The following is a 19052-nucleotide window of genomic DNA, read 5'->3' on the forward strand; positions in this document are numbered from 1 at the left end:
AGCCTATTACAAACTTCTTTTTGGAGTTTTCTTTTTAATTATTATTTTATCCTTTTCTAGCGCGAAATTTTTTATTTCGGACAGAGAATAACGTTTCTGACTTTCTGTGTATATTATTTCTAGTGTTCTAATTTTGACTTTCTTTGAAAATGTGATTCGGCTATACTATTTGCATTTGTGGCATCATAAACAGTATATAAACGTATTGCTGCAAACCGTATTTTATTCCAAAATATTAGAGCAAGTATTAATATTATTAACATTTTATGGTGTAACTCCATCAAAAAATAATTTATTGGAAACCGTCGACCGATATTTGTTGTTGCGACATTAAAATTTAAAAATAATATAATATAATATAAAAATGATGATAAAAAATATATTTTATTTCGTTAGAAAACAAAAGAGATAATCCATATATTGAGAGAGAGAGAGAGAGAAGCTTGCAAAAATATGGACGTAGTAGGTGTAATAGTTAACCTTTTGAGGCCGAAAATTTCCAATGAAGCCTTGCACAAATATAACAACATTAAGTGCTAGACCTAATCTTTGATGATTGTTATTGAATAAATTATCAAACTTTATAAGAGATATGGCACCTCCAACTGTGGCAAGAAGCACCGAAGTCTGAAAGCATCTGTTAGATAACGAGATGTTAGATTTCTTGCATGATGATAGAAGGAAAGAGATAGAGAGAGAAGAGGGGGTTTGAACTTGAAGAGATTTATAATTCACTTATATATGTGTGTAAAAAAGTTGAAATATATTATTATTTGCAGGCATTCTATTTATATACATATTCAAAAAATACATGTATATTTATGTTTAAATAAAATGTAAAATTTATATTGGATTGTAGTTCCACATTCAATCTAAAAGTGGATAAATGAGTAATAATCCGGTACATATGAGTGTCGATCGATTGGATTGAATTATTGCCTAAAATAATATTTATTTCTAAAATTAAGAGACAACAGCAAATTTGAGATAGACGACACATAACAGCAGGCAATTATATATTTCAAACAACTTGGTCCATTAATTTAGTTCACATTCACAAAAAATGGTGTGCTAACAATCACCAGTTGAAAATTGAAATGATCTGATAATAGTTAATTAGTTACTAAAAAACAAATCTTAATAATGCCAAATTTGTAGTCTAAAAGCAAAGTTAAGGATAAGAAAAAGGTTTAGGACTCCACTATTAAAGTTACAGTGATCATTATTACATTTTGAGCAAAGATCGAAACTTGAATGATTACGTTGCAAAAAGAAAATTAAAGAAACATAACAAAAATGGTTCAGCAAAAGAAAGAGCAGTTATTAATGCTAGCTATAGAGATTTCAACCTGAAGAGTAAGATGGAGATAGAAGATGACTCTCCTCATTCACATTATCTTATCAAACAATAATGCTATATATTGAATCCTGTTTTCCTACCAATACTGTTTGGTGGAGTAATAGGAAAAATTTTCCTTTTTTATCCTTTCTAAGAGCAAAAATGCAAGAAGAAGCCTAGATGAAAATGAAGAGATCATTATTACTGTTGTGACTGCTAAACTGATTATTCACCCCCTTAGAAGCAGTAGTGCAGTCAATGAATGGAAGAGCAGTAACATAAAACAAAAACGATGAAAAAGCGTGCATGCTTGAAATAAATATGCATTTTTGAAGGTACCAACAGAATCAGACTGTTAGAGGAGCAAGACCAGGCCTAAACCTAATTACTACCCTATCTTCACTTAAATATACTTTAAGGCCAATGATAGTTCTTTGGATAGAAAACTTTTAAAAGTTGATGAAATGGGATGGTTTTTAATTTGTATAAACTTTTTTAATATAAAAAAAGGAGCTTAGAAAGAGCATTACTATAAATAAAATGTTAATCCATGGGCACCACCACCTCTAACACAAGGTAGTTGAATAGTTGATAACAGATTAGATTGATATTCGGCAGCAGTGAAAATTCAAAAGATGGGGACAGATCCTATCACAAATTCAAAAGGTGGGGTTGGTTGAAATTGGCATTTCATGTGTTGAAATTGTAAAAGAAGTCATGGCCATATGACGTGTGCCATCTGTCATGCTCATACATACCATACCATTACACAAAGAAGGGTACAAAGTTAATAATTGTATAAATAAATACCATATGTACTCTTCAATTGATATTTCTAAGATCACCCAAAAAAAGGGTGCGTGCTAACTTGGTATCGATTACATTGCATGGTATTGGCAGATCCCCCGGGCAGTTTCATTGGCCCAAAACCCCATGCGATGAATTAAGGGACAAGATATCATCACATTGTTGCCACCAAAGTAGCAGTGTGAATTTGTGACGATATTCAACTGTCCAGCGTAGGGTGGCAGACACCATGGGAACAAAGCATCTGAACATCACCAACAGATTAGAGGACTGTGGGACACGTGGTTTCTGTATTTGGGACTTCTGGGTGAGGCCAGAGGAGGACCAATATCGCGAATTTTCACTTGAGAGCTATTAACTATTTAAGCAAAGGAAACTTTCCAGTTCCAAATACCAAAACCAAAACTAAAAAAGTATCAGTAATTTCTTTATAAATTGAAAATTTATAGTTTGTACTTCCTATTCTTGAAGCGGTAGATTAACTCAAATTTATCCCTTATACGGTGGTACTCAACAAAGAACACGGGCTTGAGAACGCATAAATTTCATGCAAGTTAACATAGACAGCAATATATACTTGCTTGATTCTACTCAATTATCAAAAAAGATCACGTCCAACAAAATAACATAAAAGATTTGAACCCAACAATAGTTTAAAATCTTAAACAAAATCTGGTAATAAGGAATCAACAGGACCGTTTCTACCCAAAATGCCTGATAGGGATACTAGAATAGTTTGTAAACTCGTTTGTCAACCACATTACATAAACAAGTTAGGCTTCTTGGCCTTGTACGTGGTCTTTAGCTTCCTTGTTGGTGGCCTAACCTTCTTGAAAACCAATGGGAACTTAATCTTGGAGTTGTGGAATTGTTTGGTGCTCTCCCTCTTGCAAAGCTTGGCTGGAATGGTGGCAGTCTTGATAATTTGAATGCAGGGGAACCTAACCCTATGGCGAGAAGCCATCTCATTGTACATCGCCTCAACAGCACCATTTAGAGTGGTGTCACGATACTCCTTATACATGTTGTGGTACCCTGTCCGACTCTGATAGCGCAACCAGATACCATAGTTGTTGATCTTGGTTGGGTTCTTCTCAAAAATCTGTAGAACAAAAAGATGATTAACACACACATACATATATACTCAATGCAACAAAGACTGAACAATAAACAGGCCATTGCTGATAGGTGTGTTTCCACTCTCGGAAAATTACATCTAGAAGTAGCATACATCTTTCAAAGAGTACATTTTATATATTGCAATAACAATGACCTAAGCCTCATTGTATGAGAGGTTATAAAAGCAGGAATTTGACCCTATGAAACCTAGTGGAAGTATCCTACCACCATAGATGTAAATAATGTAACACATAAAAAATTCTGTTCATCAGAAGTGCATGCCCTAAAATGGATGAACATAAAGATTTCAAGGGATCAACATCCTTACATGCATTTTTTAGATATAAAGGCAATCAAAGGATAATTTTGCAATGTTTGTGCACTGCAAATAGTTCAAAGAAAAACATATAAATTCGCTACATTTAACAAAAAGAACTGGTATAACTCAATAATTCAGCATATGGAACTAAGATAGTTTTCCTAAGCAGTAGTAGAGAACTTTCTTGGTTATTTTTGAGTCATAAAGAAATACGTTTTAGCAGAATCATATATCTCTTTCAAAATGACAAGCGATTCTACCTCCAAAAAACAGCCAATCCAGTTTCGACATCTAAGAACATTTTATACTGACTCCTAAGAGAGATTTTACCTCATTGATGGCAAGGACCTGACCATTGCTCTTCTTAACTTTCTTCAGCTTCCTCAGAAAATACCTAATTGAAATCAACAGGAGAAAAAATCTAAACCATAATCCAAACCCAAAAAATCTAACAGGAGAAATAATCATGCGAAAATCTAGATAGGAGGAACAGAGAGAAGGGTTACCAGAACTTGGACTTTGCGCGAACCTCATTGGTAGCCCAGAGCTTCATGCGGTAAATCTTAGGGTGCTGATCTGACTCAGTAGGGAGAGCCCTCCCGACAACCTGGTATTGGTGGAACTGCAAAGCAACAAAGGACCAAAAATCAACTCAATCGAGCAACGTCGATATCGATATATAGATAGTTCGATTTTGACTCACCCTGAAGGTAACCATTTCTGAGAGTACGTGATGAACGCGAGAAACTCTCTCTCTGGCTGTGGTATGAGGAAGACGAAGGAACAAGGGGGTTTTAGTTTCGGCATTTTATATATGAGGCGCCAAGAAACCCTAATTCAGAACACATTGACTCGGAGCTCCGCTGGACCATTTTCCAGGCCCAAATGTTTCCCAGCTTTTTTTTTTGTTTCATAACAATGGCCTTCTTCTCTTTTGTGACCAGAAACAAAATCCTTTTAAATATTAAATTTATCACTACCAAAAACAGCACAATTTAAAATATCTTTAAAAAATATATATGAATCTAATTCTAAACTATGAAGAGCACGAACACATGCTTAAGATATGACATGGCATCATCGACGCATTAATTTTAAATTTTTATTAGACACAAAAAATGATATAAAGTATAAATCAATTTTTTATTGGTTTTAATTTTTTTATTATATAAAATATATAGATAATTTTTTATTAATAATATATATTATTTTTAAATTTATTTAAAAATACATATTAAAAATAAAATTGAACACGTTGGTACATAATTATATTTGTATATGTTCAAACATATTTAGAGTAGTATCTTTTTATTTTTTTTAAGGAAAAGTATATTTTTTTAAATTTGTCAGAAATTTAAAAAATATTCGTAAGTTATATTTTTTTAATTTTATCCAAAAAAATTTTGCATCATCAATTGTATACTTGACAGCAATAATGCTTGGTAAATAGGTGTCAATAACAAAATGTTGTCTTTGTCCTTGTAAAGTTATTTTTAAATAAATCCTAAATTTTTTGAAAAATTAGTTGATATAAATAAAAAAATTTTTAAGATAAAATAAAACTTAAGTATATTTTTAAAATTTTTAATAAATTTTAGAGATAAAAAAATAGTGTACTTTTTAATAATTAGGACACAGTTAAATTTGAAAGATACATATAGACGAATGTTGTATCCAAATGTATCAAAAATATATGCGAAGTGACTATGTGAGTCTATGCTTCATAGAATCTAAACAAATTAATAAAAAAATGAGCTAAACACATGTTAAAATTATTATTAATATACATTTTTGAAATTTTTTAGTTTAATAAATATATAAAAAATATATTAAAAACTTAAATTTTATATATTTTTTATCAAAAGTTTTTAATTGATAATTTTAATATGTACCTTAAGACATATGTTAGCTAATCAAATTTATAAATAAATACAAAAACTTAGACAAAAGAATAAAGAATAAATTAGTATTTTAAAAATAACGGTTTTCTTAATATAAGTATATAACATAAGGGCAAATATGCAAGTTAGAATAGGATTCAATAATTATAATAAAGCCTTTTTTTTATAGACGGTTACTAATATAAGCTTAATCGACCTCATTGTATTTTGCTGAAAATTAAGCCACACCTAAATATCAGGAATGAATTCTCTTAATTGTTAAAAAAAAAAATTAAAAGTGTAAAGTATAATCTCTAACCCTTCATTATTTTTTCTTTTATTTTTATTCTTAATCTCACTTATAAAATTAATGGTAAGAAATCATATTTTACTCTTTCAATTATTAAAAAAAAATTAAGAGGATCCATTTTTCCTAAATATCTACCAACATGGGATTGATTACGAACGGTTAACTAATTACTTCGAATTTTAACTTCTGAGTAAAAATTCTAGGCACTTAAAATTTCATTCCAAGGAAAAAAAAAAACCTAAAAAATTATGCTGAATTCTTATCCATATAAAAAAACTAAAATTAACCAAGTTGGGTTGGTCTAGTGGTTAGCTCACTAGTCCGCTTAAGCAAGTGTCGGGGGTTCGAATCCCGCCTTGTGCATACAGCAATACATTGGCCAGCGGCAAACCCTTAAATGGAACTCAGTACCGCGGCGGATTAGTCCTTGACCTGTCGGGTTGGGGGATACCGTGGGGAACCAAAAAAAAAAAAAACTAAAATTAAAACATGTGAACAATCCATTTCCATCTAACCCCAACCAAATGAAAAACCACTAGCAACTCTTGTTGTGAGCCTTTTAATTAATAATTAGATAATGCACTAAGCAATCCAAATAAGTTTAGGGAAAGAAGTTAGAACAAGTTGGATATATTTGTTTTTGTTTTCATTCCAAACTTTGTCAACACGGAAAAATGTTTTTGAGTTGCAATTTACAGGCGCAGCAGCCAATTGCTAAGTGCAACTTTCGCATGAGTTGAAGAGTATGAATTACAAGAAGAAAAGTTCCACAGGTTTTGCAGAACATGCTGTACAGTGAAATTTATGCTTCATGTCCACCAAACAAAATGTCGATGACTCGAGCCAAGGGTAATGGCTATCACAATTATGAGGGACTGTAAATCAAGTAAATAGTCCAAGTGAGCACACGAAAGATCAACTCCAAATAATACTCAATGAAAGGAGAAACGAATACTTGGAAATAAATTCACTGCACAAACGGCGAATTCATGTAACAATTTTAAAAAATTGGAAATATTTGACTCATTATAGGATCAGACAACTAATTTGACATACTAGCAGCACGGGTCCCATATCAATAGTTGTAAGAATGTTCTTCACAAAATAGAATTAAAAACCTAGGAGCATTCTTTTGGAAATTAGGTGTTTGGCATCTAACATCATAGTCCTATTACCCCCAACATATTAGCAAAATGTAATTTTCGCTACTCGTCTTTATGCTGCTTAGTATATGTAATGAAATCAATTTTCCTAAAAGCTTAAACTAATTGGAAAAAATATGAATGATTATATCTCTAACATGTCCTTCAAGCAATAGCCTTTTTTGGATTTACTTGAATTTTTTGTATAGGCCCTTTTTTTTTCTTTTTTATTTGCCTTATACTGAAATTCTTTCTTTTAGAGTTATCAATGATCGAACTCTAGACGTTTGGATCATAGAAGCTCTTATACCATGTCATGAAATCATTTCTTCCAAAAACATAAGCTAATAGAAGGAGACACATGAATGGTTTTATCTCTAACAGTATAACAAATAGCCGAGCAAAACAGAAAATGCTATGGATAATTTTGAGATATTAAAAGTGAAACAAAGATGATCATCTTCAGAAGTCTTCTTAGCCCCCTACAGATTATCATAACTCATAAGGCATGACTACAAACCATTATGGCATTAGAGACAACCCGACAACCATAAAACAATGAGTATGAAACAAATACCAATGAACACTTACAACAATTGTGCACGCAATCAATCCAGGCTTTTCTCGGTAATCCACCCGCGTACATAGTAGCAAGAAAGTTCCGAAATACCAGGGAATGCCCCCAAGAAAAAATCCCAGTATAAACCTTATAATACAAGTCAAATAATCAAAATCATTGGAAAAATAAAGTACAACCTATGAAAATTAGCTCAGATGTTGTTATATTCTTTTGAATTTCTGCATTCAAGGTTAAAGCATTTAGGAAGAACGGGAGGAGGGTAGGTAGTATATTAGACGATTAAATTTCCAACATTATCATCACAAGAAATCTTAGAGCGGTGGCAGTTGCGCATCACACCAAATGGCATCCAATTAACTTGTTATAATATATCTGCTCCTTGAAGCCAAAATATTTTCCATCTTATTTGGTTACCCAAAAGCATTGCAAGGCAATAACATAACTTGTTAAATTGTTTTCAGTTTTTTCTTCTTAACAACTAAGTGTCCCATTATACTTTGCTCGATTCCATTTGTCCCATAGGTAACAAGAATACAGAATGAAGGTATCTAAGGCTAGGCTTGGTAGTTGAAACAAGACAGAAATATAGAATATAATATTTTTGTCCATCCAGAAACTAGGACAGAGACACAACTTGTCTATCTCATTGGGTTTGTCCTGAGACACTTGCCAAACAAACAGAGTTGAGGCAAATCAAGAAGAAGACAAGTACAAAATCTATACACAAAAGCAGTGATTTGCACTCCAATGGCATTGCAGATCAGAAGGAGGCATTCCTTTAAAATACTTATTAGCTAAGGCATAGAAACAGAGAAGAATACACTTGACCAGAACAGGATAAAGAGCGATTAAGTAAGGGTAAAGAAAACTCACATGCACCAACCCAGGCCAAGTCCGCAGCAAGGAAGACGGCGTTCTCTTATGGGGTGTCCCTCAAGAACAGCATAAACTTGCACAATATGGAAAAAAAGGTAGTGAGGCCGTGAAATCAATTAAAATAAGTGATGAGATATAAGTGAAATCAGTTAGTACGTGGCTTCTATAAGATAGAACAGGCAAGTGATGAGATACAATCGCAATTAAAATAAAATAACGTTCCAGCACCTAAATATAAATACTATTCTTCTCTTCAAAATAAAAGCAAATAATTTTGTGCAGCTACTATCATTCTTCGATGAGCAGAAAACGGGAAAACGGTAGTCGTAAATTCAGATATTGATGCCAATGAAGATCGTATATGAAATTATTATTATTATGGTTAAGAGTGGAAAACAAGGTAATTAATGAGAATTAAGAAAAATTAAAAAAAAATGTCATTGTTTGGAGTTATACCGGGAAGGAGGGTGTATCCTTGGTAAGAATTATGGGAGGACGAGGGCTGAGGAGGATAGAAGTTAGCGACGCCTTGAAAGGTTCCATAGTAGGGAGGCATGTTGGCTTCATCGCTGCAGCTGGCGGAGGTGGTTCCCCCAGTACCCATCGGAGACAGATATTCAGACCCACACGCTGCCTGTTCTCAATCTCCGACAAATTTTTCCCTTCTCTCTCTCTCAAGACTATATTTTTTTTTTTTGGCCCAAACCTGCTTATTGTTCATCCATCACGAAACAGATGGATCCGTCTATTTTCGTACCAAGCAATAAAAATGTATTTATTTTGTAATTTTATTTTTTGTTTTTGTTTTTAGTATATTTTATTTTTAAAATTTTGTAAAAAAAAAAAAACAGTAAAAATAATAATATTTTTATTTTTTTATAAAATTAAAAATTAAAAATATTAAAAATAAAAATACAAATCAAAACACTCTAATATTTGTTTCCTTAAGAGTCAAAATAAAAAAGAACTTATATATATTATTACGATAGGTAACCGGAAATTAGTGAGCTGGATTGATAAGGTTAGCCCAATCGTCCGAAGGAGGAAGTCTCCGACTAGGTTTGCGTCAGGGAGTACTCTTCCGACTTGTGTGTGTGGATGAATGGGGGGTGGTACTTGCAAAGACATTCCGATGTCTAAGTCAGCAAAGGGTTTTAGCAGGTTTAGAGAGTATTGGAACTTAGAGATACCTGAGAGGTGTCAGTGTATTTATAGTGGTGAATCAATAATCACCGTTGGAGTAGTTCCACCTTTTAAGGAGGATAACCGTCCTTTTATCTTAGGGGAGTTGAGATATGGCACCTGGAAGTGGGTTGAGAGATTTTAGGGCAGTTACTTATTTGAATAAGTGTTATCTGCCAGCTATCCTTCAGTCCCGACTTTCTTGGGGTGAGGTCTGTGTTGAATCCGACCTCTTCTGAGGAGGTCGGTTATGTGGGGAGGCCAATCTATGAATTGGACCTTTTTATCTTTTTTGGACTTGGGCCTTAGCGTTGGGCTAGGGTATGAACAGTGCTCCTACTCGAGTTTGATCTCTTTTACTCAAGAGTTGGATTCGAGTATTTGAACTCGGGCCTATAGCCGACGTGATTTAAAACCGACGTGATTCAAATTTTTCAACAGTCGCGTCTAATCAAACGTCGCGTCCGTTAGAGTTTTCGTATTTACACGTGGGGACCAGTTACATTGGTAACAACGCGTTCCTTAAATGATTGCGCTAATTTACTTTTATGCCCCTGACGTGTTTATAAATACTTTTTCCTCTTATTGCCTTGTTTCTTTTCTGAAGAAACTTTCTGCCTACACTCTGTTTCGAAAGAAAACTCTTCTTTCTTTGAGTGCCTTAGTTGTCGTCGCATCTGTCCCTCTTCACAAGCAAAGGTCAGTTCTTTCTCTTCTCCTCTTTTATTAATGAATGTTATTGTTTGCATGTTTTGTTTAGAGGAGTGTTTATAGCGAGTCTGGCTGTAGACCTAGTGACTTTGCTTTATTGAGGAACCTGTTCTGGCCCCTTAGAGACCCTATTTTTTATCCTTCCCCTTTTTCATTGTAGGTTTCGTCGCCCCCTTTTTTACTAAAAAGATGTCTTATCCCTTCTTTGAGTGGGTGGATGTTACTGTTCTCGGGGAAGAACCCCTATTGGACACCAACTCTCTCTCTGAACTTCGCGTTCATCATAGCATTTTCCTGTTAAAGGAGGATGAACCTAAGTACGAACTAGTTGCCCTGGGTCCTAAAGATCGGATCTGTTTTGGGAGGGCTGCTGACGCTGACCTTCATTTCTTTTTCATGTATGAGAGTCTTTTTACCCGCCTAGGGGTGTCTCTTCCTTTCTCTAGCTTTGAGATAGAAGTTTTGAACCATTGCCGAGTTGCTCCAACTCAGCTCCACCCCAATTCTTGGGTTTTCTTAAAAATTTACCAGCTCGTCAGTCGAGAACTGGACTTTCCGACCTCTTTGAAGATTTTCTTTTTTCTTTTTCATATGACCAAGCCCTTCAGTGGGCAGAATAATAAACAACAGTGGCTTTCTTTCCGGGCCATTCAAGGTCAAAGAATTTTCAATCTTTTTGATGAATCATTTCATGACTTCAAAAACTTTTTCTTCAAAGTTCAAGTCGTAGAGGGTCACCATCCCTTTTTCTTGGATGAAAATTCTTCTCCCCACTTTCCTCTTTACTGGTTAAAGGCCTCACCTGTGGACAAGTATGGCCTGGATGACCTGGACGAGATCGAGGAGGCTGTTGTGGTGTTTTTCTAGGAAGTTTGGGGAAGAGCCCCTTACCTAGACACAAAGAAATTCCTCCAAGGGTCTCCGAGCTTTGTTCGGTCCCAAATAGGTAGATTTGCTGAGTTTGTTGCTTCCGACTTTGAAATCTTTGAGTTGTTATTTTGACTTGTAAACTTTTGTTTTGTAAAACTAAATTATTTGTTATTCCTTTTTTCACAGATGGTGAAGAAAGCTTCTAACTCCTCTTACCAGAAGGTCCAAGATGCCAAGAAGAGGTCTCGGGCCCGAGTTGACGCCGCCAGGGCTGCTGGCACTCTTCCCCCTCCTCCTCGTCCCCCTCTTCCTCCTCGTAACTTGGGGACCTCCTCTCATCCCATTGTGGTATCTTCATCTTCTGCTTCTTCTCTTCCTTCTCCTCCACCCCGATCTTCTCGGAACCCGAGAAGAAGAAGCGCAAGACTTCTGAGTCTGATTCTTCTTTATCTGGGGAAGCTAATTTTGATGGTCCTAAGTTCGTTCGGAACCATATCTATCTTTATACTCAAATTAATATGGATGATGCTTCTGTTCGAAACCATCTTAACTGCCTAGTTCAGGGGAGTATTCGTGCGGCGAGGATATGTACGAAGCTCCTCGATATTTTGGATAAGACTCCACTTAGCTCTTTGGGTTCCACCCAAAAGGTGGAAGAGCTTGAGAGGAAGATTTTCCTTTATCAAGAAGAGGAGAAGAGGCTGAATGGGGAGGTCGCCGAGTTGAAGGAGGAAAAGGATCGCCTTTGGGAAAGGGAGAAGAAATTGATGGGCCAATGCGCCATGGCAGAGGGCCTTAAGGAGAAGGCGGAGCAGAATTATGTTAGGCTCTTTGGGGAGAACCTTGATTTGAAGAAGGAGTTGGCGGGATGTCGGGATGCTTTCTAGGATCTGGAGGACTCGATAGCTGAGGGTGCAGAGGAGGCATGAAGGGTCTTTAAGGAGCAAGTCGGGGTTATTGCTCTCGACCTGGACATTTCTCCTTTGGACCCTGACAAGATTGTGGTGGATGGGGCCATTGTCTCCCCTCCCTGACCTGAGACTGCCTCCGACCTGAAGACCCGGGGGCAGAGGATAATGGAGTCTCCTCCTCGACAACTTGGGGACCTCCTGAGTTCTTTGGGGGTTCCCTCTCAAGGTCCTGAACAATCTGCCCCGTCCTCCCCTTTTACTGCTCCGACTTCTCTCCCTGCTGATCCTCCTTCTGGTGGCGGTGGTCTTCCTTCTGGCGGTGCTGATCTTCCTTCCAACTGATATTTGGTTATTAGGGCCCGGCCTGTGGGCCTCTTATTTTTAAACAATTTTATATTTGGTCTTCTGATTGTGGCTTGTTCTTGACATTTCCTGGCCTTTTATGGCCGTTAACAAAATTAGAAATACCCTTTTTTGGATAAGGGTTTAGTATATCTTTGGTGCGTGCATGCTTTTGACTTTTATTCTATTACATTTTTTGTAAAAACCTTTTTGATCTTTTGCTTTTTGGAAAAACCTCTTATTTGGGCAGGCTGTGTTTTGCCTGAGTTATGTTTGGATTTTCAAAGACTTGACACAGCTTTTGCCTTTCGTTTTTGATGGTTTTTCTTTTATCTCTTTTTGACATTCCTTACTCATTCAAATTTTCTTCATTTGAATTGTTTGTAACTTAGGTTATTTTCGCGATGCATTTCCATTCTTCTCGGTTTGGCCGACTTATAAGTCGATAGATTCCAAGTTTATCATGATCTACTTTTATAACATCTTTATACCGACTTGTACCTTGTCATTTTATCTTGACGACCACTTAGGTCGGTCATGGAATTTTCACGTTTTGTCGAGCTTAAACTCGATGCATTTCGTAGAAAAAACAACTTAATGGAATTGACAAAGAGATGTAAGAAAAGATCTTTATTTGCTTTGTCAAAGGTACTTTTTTTACTACTAAGGGTTTTAAAAACTATTGCCCCTTAGTCTCCACTTTGATGCCTCGTTAAAAACTCCCTTCAGGAAAATCCTTTCTTTGGGAGAAAACCATGAAGTTGGGAAAAGAGTATATCAGGGAGTGGAGTTCGCTTTTAACTATAGTACCTTTTCATATTACAAGCATGCCACGACCTAGGTAACTCGGTGCTGTTTAAGTCGGTCACCTTGTAGTAGCCGTTTCCTAAGACCTCACTAATTTTGTATGGTCCTTTCCAGTTAGCAGCAAGCTTTCCTTCCCCATACTTGTTAACTCTTATGTCATTTTTTATCAAGACCAAGTCGTCTGGAGTGAAGCTTTTTCGAATGACTTTCTTGTTATATCTGTTTGCCATCCTTTGTTTCAATGCTGCTTCTCTTATCTAGGCTTGTTCTCGGACTTCAGGGAGTAGCTCGAGCTCTTCTTTGTACCCCTCTATGATTCCAACCTCGTCGTAGAAGCTCACCCTTGGACTTTGCTCGTTGATTTCAACTGGTATCATGGCTTCTATGCCATAAGCAAGTCAGAAGGGTGTTTCTCCTGTGGCAGACTGAGGTGTGGTCCGATAAGCCCATAGTACTTGAAGGAGTTCTTCAGTCCATGCTCCCTTTGCGTCTTGCAACCTTTTCTTCAACTCAGTCAGTATGACCTTGTTAGCCGCCTCAGCTAGCCCATTTGCTTGTGGGTGCTCTATCGAGGTGAACTGATGTTTGATCTTCATACTGGCTACTAGGTTTTTGAAGGTAGAGTCGGTGAACTGAGTGCCATTATCAGTGGTAATGGAGTGAGGTACCCCATACCTTGTGATAATTTTCTTGTAGAGGAATTTCCGACTTCTTTGGGCTGTGATGGTGGCTAATGGCTTTGCTTCTATCCATTTCGTGAAGTAGTCTGCTCCCACTATTAGATATTTTACTTGTTCAGGCGCTTGGAGAAAGGGTCCTAGTAGGTCCAATCCCCATTTTGCAAAAGGCCATGGAGAAGTTATACTAATGAGCTCTTCGGGGGGAGCAACGTGGAAGTTTGCGTGCATTTGACATGGCTGGCACTTCTTCATGAACTCGGTGGAATCTTTTTGTAATCTCAGCCAGTAAAATACTGCTCAGATAACTTTCCTAGCTAATGACCTTGCTCCGAGATGATTCCCGCAGATACCGTTGTGGACCTCCTCCAATACCTCGACCGTCCTTGAAGTCAGGACACACTTCAATAATGGTGTGGATATCCCTCTTTTATAGAGAATATTTTTTTATCAAGGCGTAGTTCTGTGCTTCCCTTCGGATTTTCTTGGCCTTTTTTTCCTCGTTGGATAAGATGTCGAATTTCATGTATTCGATTAGTGGATTCATCCATCCGAGGTCTAATCCGGATATTTCAAGGACGTCTTACTTGACCTCTATTTTTGCGACAGAGGGCTCTTGGAGAGTTTCTTGTATCAAGCTTCTATTGTTCCCTCCTAGCTTGGAGAGGGCGTCTGCTCGACTATTGAGATTCCGAGTTATGTGTCTAACTTCGGTCTCTGCAAAACGCCCAAGATACTCCAAGGTTTTGTCTAGGTACCTCTTCATGTTGGGGTCTTTGGTCAGATACTCTCCGTTTATATGGGAGGTCACCACCTGAGAGTCGCTGAACACGACTACTTTGGTCGTGCCACTTCTTCTGCCAGCTTTAACCCTGCAATCAAGGCTTTATATTCTGCCTTATTGTTGGAGGCTGGGAATTCAAACTTGAGGGAGACTTCCACTTGAGTTCCCTCTTGGTTGCCTAAGATTATTCCTGTACCACTTCTGACTTTGTTGGAGGATCCATTCATCCATCCACCTATAGTTCCCATGTGGTGGAGGCTTCTTCTTAATCTCCTGCATATTCTACCATGAAGTCAGTGAGGCATTGGGCTTTTATTGTCGTCCGAGATTCGTACTTAAGGTCAAACTTGGATAGCTCTATAGCCCACTAAACCATTCTGCCCGCAATATTCGTCTTCTGAAGGATTTGCTTCATGGGCTGGTTCGTTCGAACTCTTATTGTGTGAGTTTGAAAATAAGGTCATAACCTTTGGGAGGCTACAATTAAGGCATATGCAAACTTCTCAAGTTTTTGATACCTTAATTCTGGGTCTTGTAGAACCTTGCTAGTGAAGTACACAGGATGTTGTCCGACCTCATCTTCCCGTATTAGAGCTGATGCTACAGCTTTGTCGGCTACGGACAAATATAGGATGAGTTCTTCCCTAATTTTAGGTCGGGTCAGAATGGGAGGTTGGCTTAAAAATCTTTTGAACTCCTAGAATGCTTCTTCGCATTCAGAAGTCCATTCGAACTGGCACCCTTTTCTTAGTAAGGAGAAAAGTGGTAGGGATCTTAATGCTAAATCTGCCAAGAACCTGGAGAAGGCTGCAAGTCGGCCATTCAACTGCTGGACTTCCCTTAAGTAAGTCGGGCTTTTCATTTCTAGAATTGCTTTGCACTTGTCAGGGTTAGCTTCAATCCCCCCTTTGTGTAAGCATAAATCCTAGAAATTTTTTCGCCTCCACTGCGAAGATACACTTTGCAGGATTCAACATCATCCCATGCATCCTAATGGTGTTAAAGACTTTCGAGAGGTCAGCTAAGAGTTCAGCCTCATCCCTGGTTTCTAATTGCATGTCATCTACATAGACTTCCATTAGACTCCCAAGGTGAGGTGCGAACACCTTATTCATCAGCCTTTGATATGTGGCTCCTGCGTTTTTTAACCCGAAAGGCATGACCACAAAGTAATAGTTGGCTCGTGGCGTGATGAAAGATGTCTTTTCTTGATCCGGCTTATACATCGGAATTTGATTATATCCCGTGTATGCGTCCATGAACGACAAGTATTGATACCCCGAGCTGGAGTCTACTAGAGTATCAATGTTTGGAAGTGGATATAGGCCTTTGGGACACGCCTTGTTCAGGTCAGTGTAATCGACGCACAACCTCCATTTGCCGTTTTATTTTTTGACCAGCACTACATTTGTCAGCCATGCTGGATATTTAACCTCTTTGATAAAGTCGGCTTCTAGGAGGGCTTGTACTTGTTCTTCCACCACTTGGGCTCGCTCGGGTCCGAGCTTCCATCTTCTTTGCTGTATAGGTCGTGATCCAGGGTATACTGACAGTTTGTGCGATATGAGTTTGGGATCAATCCCTGGCATGTCGGAGGCTTTTCAGGCGAAAAGGTCAGAATTTTGTTGTATGAGCCTTATAAGTTTTTGCTTCATATCTTCTTTCAGATTGACTCCTATGTTGGTATTTTTCCTTTCTCTTTTTCAACATGTACTTCTTCAGTCTTTCTCCCAGGTTGTGGTCGCAGCTCTTCCTTAGCTCTGATCCCTCCAAGCTCAATGGTGTGCACGTCCTTGCCTTTTTCTCTCAGGTTTAGGCTTTCATTATAGCATTTTCTTGCCAGCTTTTGATCCCCTCTGATGGTTGCTATTCCCTCTGGCGTTGGGAATTTCATGCAAAGGTGGGGGTGGACAACACTGCTCCAAACCGAGTTAGGGTCGTCCTGCCTATTAGGGCAATAGGCTGAACCCACATCAACGACTATAAAGTCGATGCTCAGAGTTTTGGATTTTACCCCTTTTTCAAAAGTTGTGTGCAGGGGTATGAATCCTAGTGACTTTATTAGAGTGTCCCCAGCCCATACAGAGTATCGGGATAAGCTCTTAGCTCCTTTTTGTCCAATCCCAGCTTATCAAATGCTGGTTTGAACAGGATGTCAGCTGAGCTTGCCTGATCCACCAGGGTTCTGTGAAGATGGGCGTTGGCAAGAACCATGGTTATTACTACTAGATCATCGTGTCTAGGGATGATGCCTTACCCATCTTCTTAAGTGAATGAGATGGTAGGGAGGTCGGGAGCTTCACCCCCGACCTGGTAGACTTGCTTCAAGTGCCTCTTGCGAGATGACTTTGTGAGGCCGCCTCTACCGAATTCCCCCAAGATCATGTCTTTCCGGGGTCTGTGGTGGTGGATCTCTTCGGTCCTCGTTGTCTCGCTTCCTCTTGCCATGATGATCTGACCTTTCCACGAGATATTTGTCTAGCCGACCTTCTCTGGCCAGCTTTTCTATAATGTTTTTCAGGTTGTAACACTCATTCGTTGAGTGACCATATATCTTCTGGTATTCACAGTAGTCGCTACAACTTCTCCCCTTTTTATTTTTGATGGGTCTAGGGGGAGGTAGCCTTTCAGTATGACAAATTTTTCTATAGACATCTACTAGAGAAACTCTCAGAGGAGTATAGGAGTAATATCTCCGACGCCTTTCTGGACCGACTTCCTCCTTTTTCTTGGGCTCTCTCTCTTTCTCTTTTGACGAGTGAGAGAGCCCGGATCTCCAACTTGACTCTCGGAGCCTAGCGTTTTCCTCCATGTTGATGTACTTCTCAGCCATTTCTTGTACATCGCTGAGAGAGGTCGAATGCTTTTTCGAGATGGACTGGGAGAAGGGGTCTTCTCGGAGTCCATTTACTAGGCCCATAAGTACTGCCTCTGTGGGCAGGTTTTGAATATCCAAACACGCTTTGTTGAACCTTTCCATGTAGTCCTTCAAAGGTTTCCCGACCTCCTGTTTTACTCCCAGAAGGCTCGATGCGTGCTTTACTTTGTCCTTCTGGATGGAGAATCACATCAAGAACTTTCGTGAGAGGTCGTCGAAGCTAGTGACCGACCTTGAGGGAAGACTATTGAACCACTTCATCGCTGCTTTCGTCAAGGTGGTCGGGAAAGCCTTGCAGCGAGTAGCATCAGAAGCGTCAGCCAAATACATCCGACTTTTAAAGTTGCTTAAATGATGTTTTGGATCAGTGGTACCGTCGTAGAGGTCCATATCAGGACTTTTAAAGTTCCTTGGAACTTTTGCCCTCATTATGTCCTTGTTGAACGGGTCTTCCCCTCCTAAGAGAGAATCTTCTCAGTCGCTGTGAGAGCTTCAACCTTTAAGAACAGACTCTAACTTTAGGAGCTTTTCTTCAAGCTCCTTTCGTCACTTGATCTCGTTCCTCAAATTTCTCTCTCCCTCTCGTTGTCATTCCAGTTCGTGTGAATTGTCCGCCATTACTGGTTGATCTCTCGGGTCCCCGGCAACGGCGCCAATGTTACGATGGGTAACCGAAGATTAGTGGGTTGGACTAATGAGGTTGGCCCAATCATCTGAAGGAGGAAGTCTCCGACTAGGTTTGCATCAGGGAGTCCTCGTCCGACTTGTGTGTGTGGATAAATGAGGGGTGGTACCTGCAAAGACACTCCGATACCTAAGTCAGCAAAGGATTTTAGCAGGTTTAGAGAGTATTGGAACTTAGAGATACCTGAGGGGTGTCAGTGTATTTATAGTGGTGAACCAATAACCACCGTTGGAGTAGTTCCACCTTCGTATTATAATTGAATCAGTGGTTATTGGATCACCACTATAAATACATTGACACCCCTCAGATATCTCTAAGTTTCAATACCCTTATACCTGCTTAGCCCCCTGCTAACTTAAGCATCAGAGTGTCTTTACAGGTACCAACCCCATTCTTTAGTTACTTTTTTTTCTTTATCAAATCATTAGTTACTTTTTTTTGTTAGAAAAAGACTTGTATTTTTTGTATTTTATCTTTATATTAGATTGAGTGTATCCACCATTTATTTTAGGCGAAATTTTATAAAGAAAAATTTGAAAGTAATGTCAATTTGATTTTAAGATGAAAATTGTGAAGAAATCAAAATCAAATTAAATGCAAGTTGATTAAATTATGACTATATATAAATGGTAGATGTTTGAAGAAAGATTCATAGTTAAAGAAGTTCAAAGGTTGATAAAATAAGCTAAAGGAAGTTCAAGTAGCAAATAATTAAAAGAAGGGGTAAGTACGATTTTGGTCCCTAAGGTTTAGTGCCAGAATCGAAATCGTCCCTCTTGTATTTTTGGTATTAAAATCGTCCTTATCGTTTTTTTTCGTATTAAAATCGTCCT

The 19052-nt window shown here is 38.0% G+C and overlaps 3 protein-coding genes across 3 annotated transcripts; all 3 read right to left on the reverse strand.

Annotated features, from left to right (window-relative positions):
* Positions 1–2706: 2706 nt before the first annotated feature.
* Positions 2707–4523, reverse strand: LOC130955662 (60S ribosomal protein L18a-like). Its single transcript, XM_057882582.1, has 4 exons — positions 4288–4523; positions 4091–4206; positions 3915–3978; positions 2707–3248 (listed from the first exon to the last, which is right to left on the reverse strand). The coding sequence occupies exons 1-4, from the start codon at positions 4300–4302 to the stop codon at positions 2907–2909; spliced, it is 537 nt and encodes a 178-aa protein (XP_057738565.1). The 5' UTR covers positions 4303–4523; the 3' UTR covers positions 2707–2906.
* Positions 4524–6327: 1804 nt separating this feature from the next.
* Positions 6328–9102, reverse strand: LOC130955663 (60S ribosomal protein L18a-like protein). The gene is made up of 4 exons (XM_057882583.1): positions 8829–9102; positions 8370–8445; positions 7508–7622; positions 6328–6649 (listed from the first exon to the last, which is right to left on the reverse strand). Exons 1-4 carry the CDS (start codon positions 8974–8976, stop codon positions 6584–6586), a joined length of 405 nt encoding a protein of 134 aa, XP_057738566.1. The 5' UTR covers positions 8977–9102; the 3' UTR covers positions 6328–6583.
* Positions 9103–17018: 7916 nt separating this feature from the next.
* On the reverse strand, positions 17019–17636 carry LOC130955321 (uncharacterized). The gene has a single exon (XM_057882162.1). It carries the CDS (start codon positions 17634–17636, stop codon positions 17019–17021), a length of 618 nt encoding a protein of 205 aa, XP_057738145.1.
* Between the last annotated feature and the right edge of the window lie 1416 nt (positions 17637–19052).

Source organism: Arachis stenosperma, chromosome 10 (assembly GCF_014773155.1).
Source record: "Arachis stenosperma cultivar V10309 chromosome 10, arast.V10309.gnm1.PFL2, whole genome shotgun sequence".
NCBI lineage: Eukaryota > Viridiplantae > Streptophyta > Magnoliopsida > Fabales > Fabaceae > Arachis > Arachis stenosperma.

Excerpts from the sequence above, each read along its gene's own strand:
- LOC130955662 (XM_057882582.1), bottom strand. Across the intron at positions 3,979-4,090 it reads CGCGCAAAGTCCAAGTTCTG|GTATTTTCTGAGGAAGCTGA; the intron begins GTAACCCTTCTC and ends GATTTCAATTAG. Across the intron at positions 3,249-3,914 it reads AGGTCCTTGCCATCAATGAG|ATTTTTGAGAAGAACCCAAC; the intron begins GTAAAATCTCTC and ends TTTGTTCTACAG.
- LOC130955663 (XM_057882583.1), bottom strand. The coding sequence starts at position 8,976 with ATGGGTACTGGGGGAACCACCTCCGCCAGCTGCAGCGATGAAGCCAAC. Across the intron at positions 7,623-8,369 it reads CTTGGCCTGGGTTGGTGCAT|GTTTATACTGGGATTTTTTC; the intron begins GTGAGTTTTCTT and ends TTGTATTATAAG. Across the intron at positions 6,650-7,507 it reads TGATTGCGTGCACAATTGTT|TCCCTCATAATTGTGATAGC; the intron begins GTAAGTGTTCAT and ends CTTGATTTACAG.
- LOC130955321 (XM_057882162.1), bottom strand. The coding sequence starts at position 17,636 with ATGGAAAGGTTCAACAAAGCGTGTTTGGATATTCAAAACCTGCCCACA.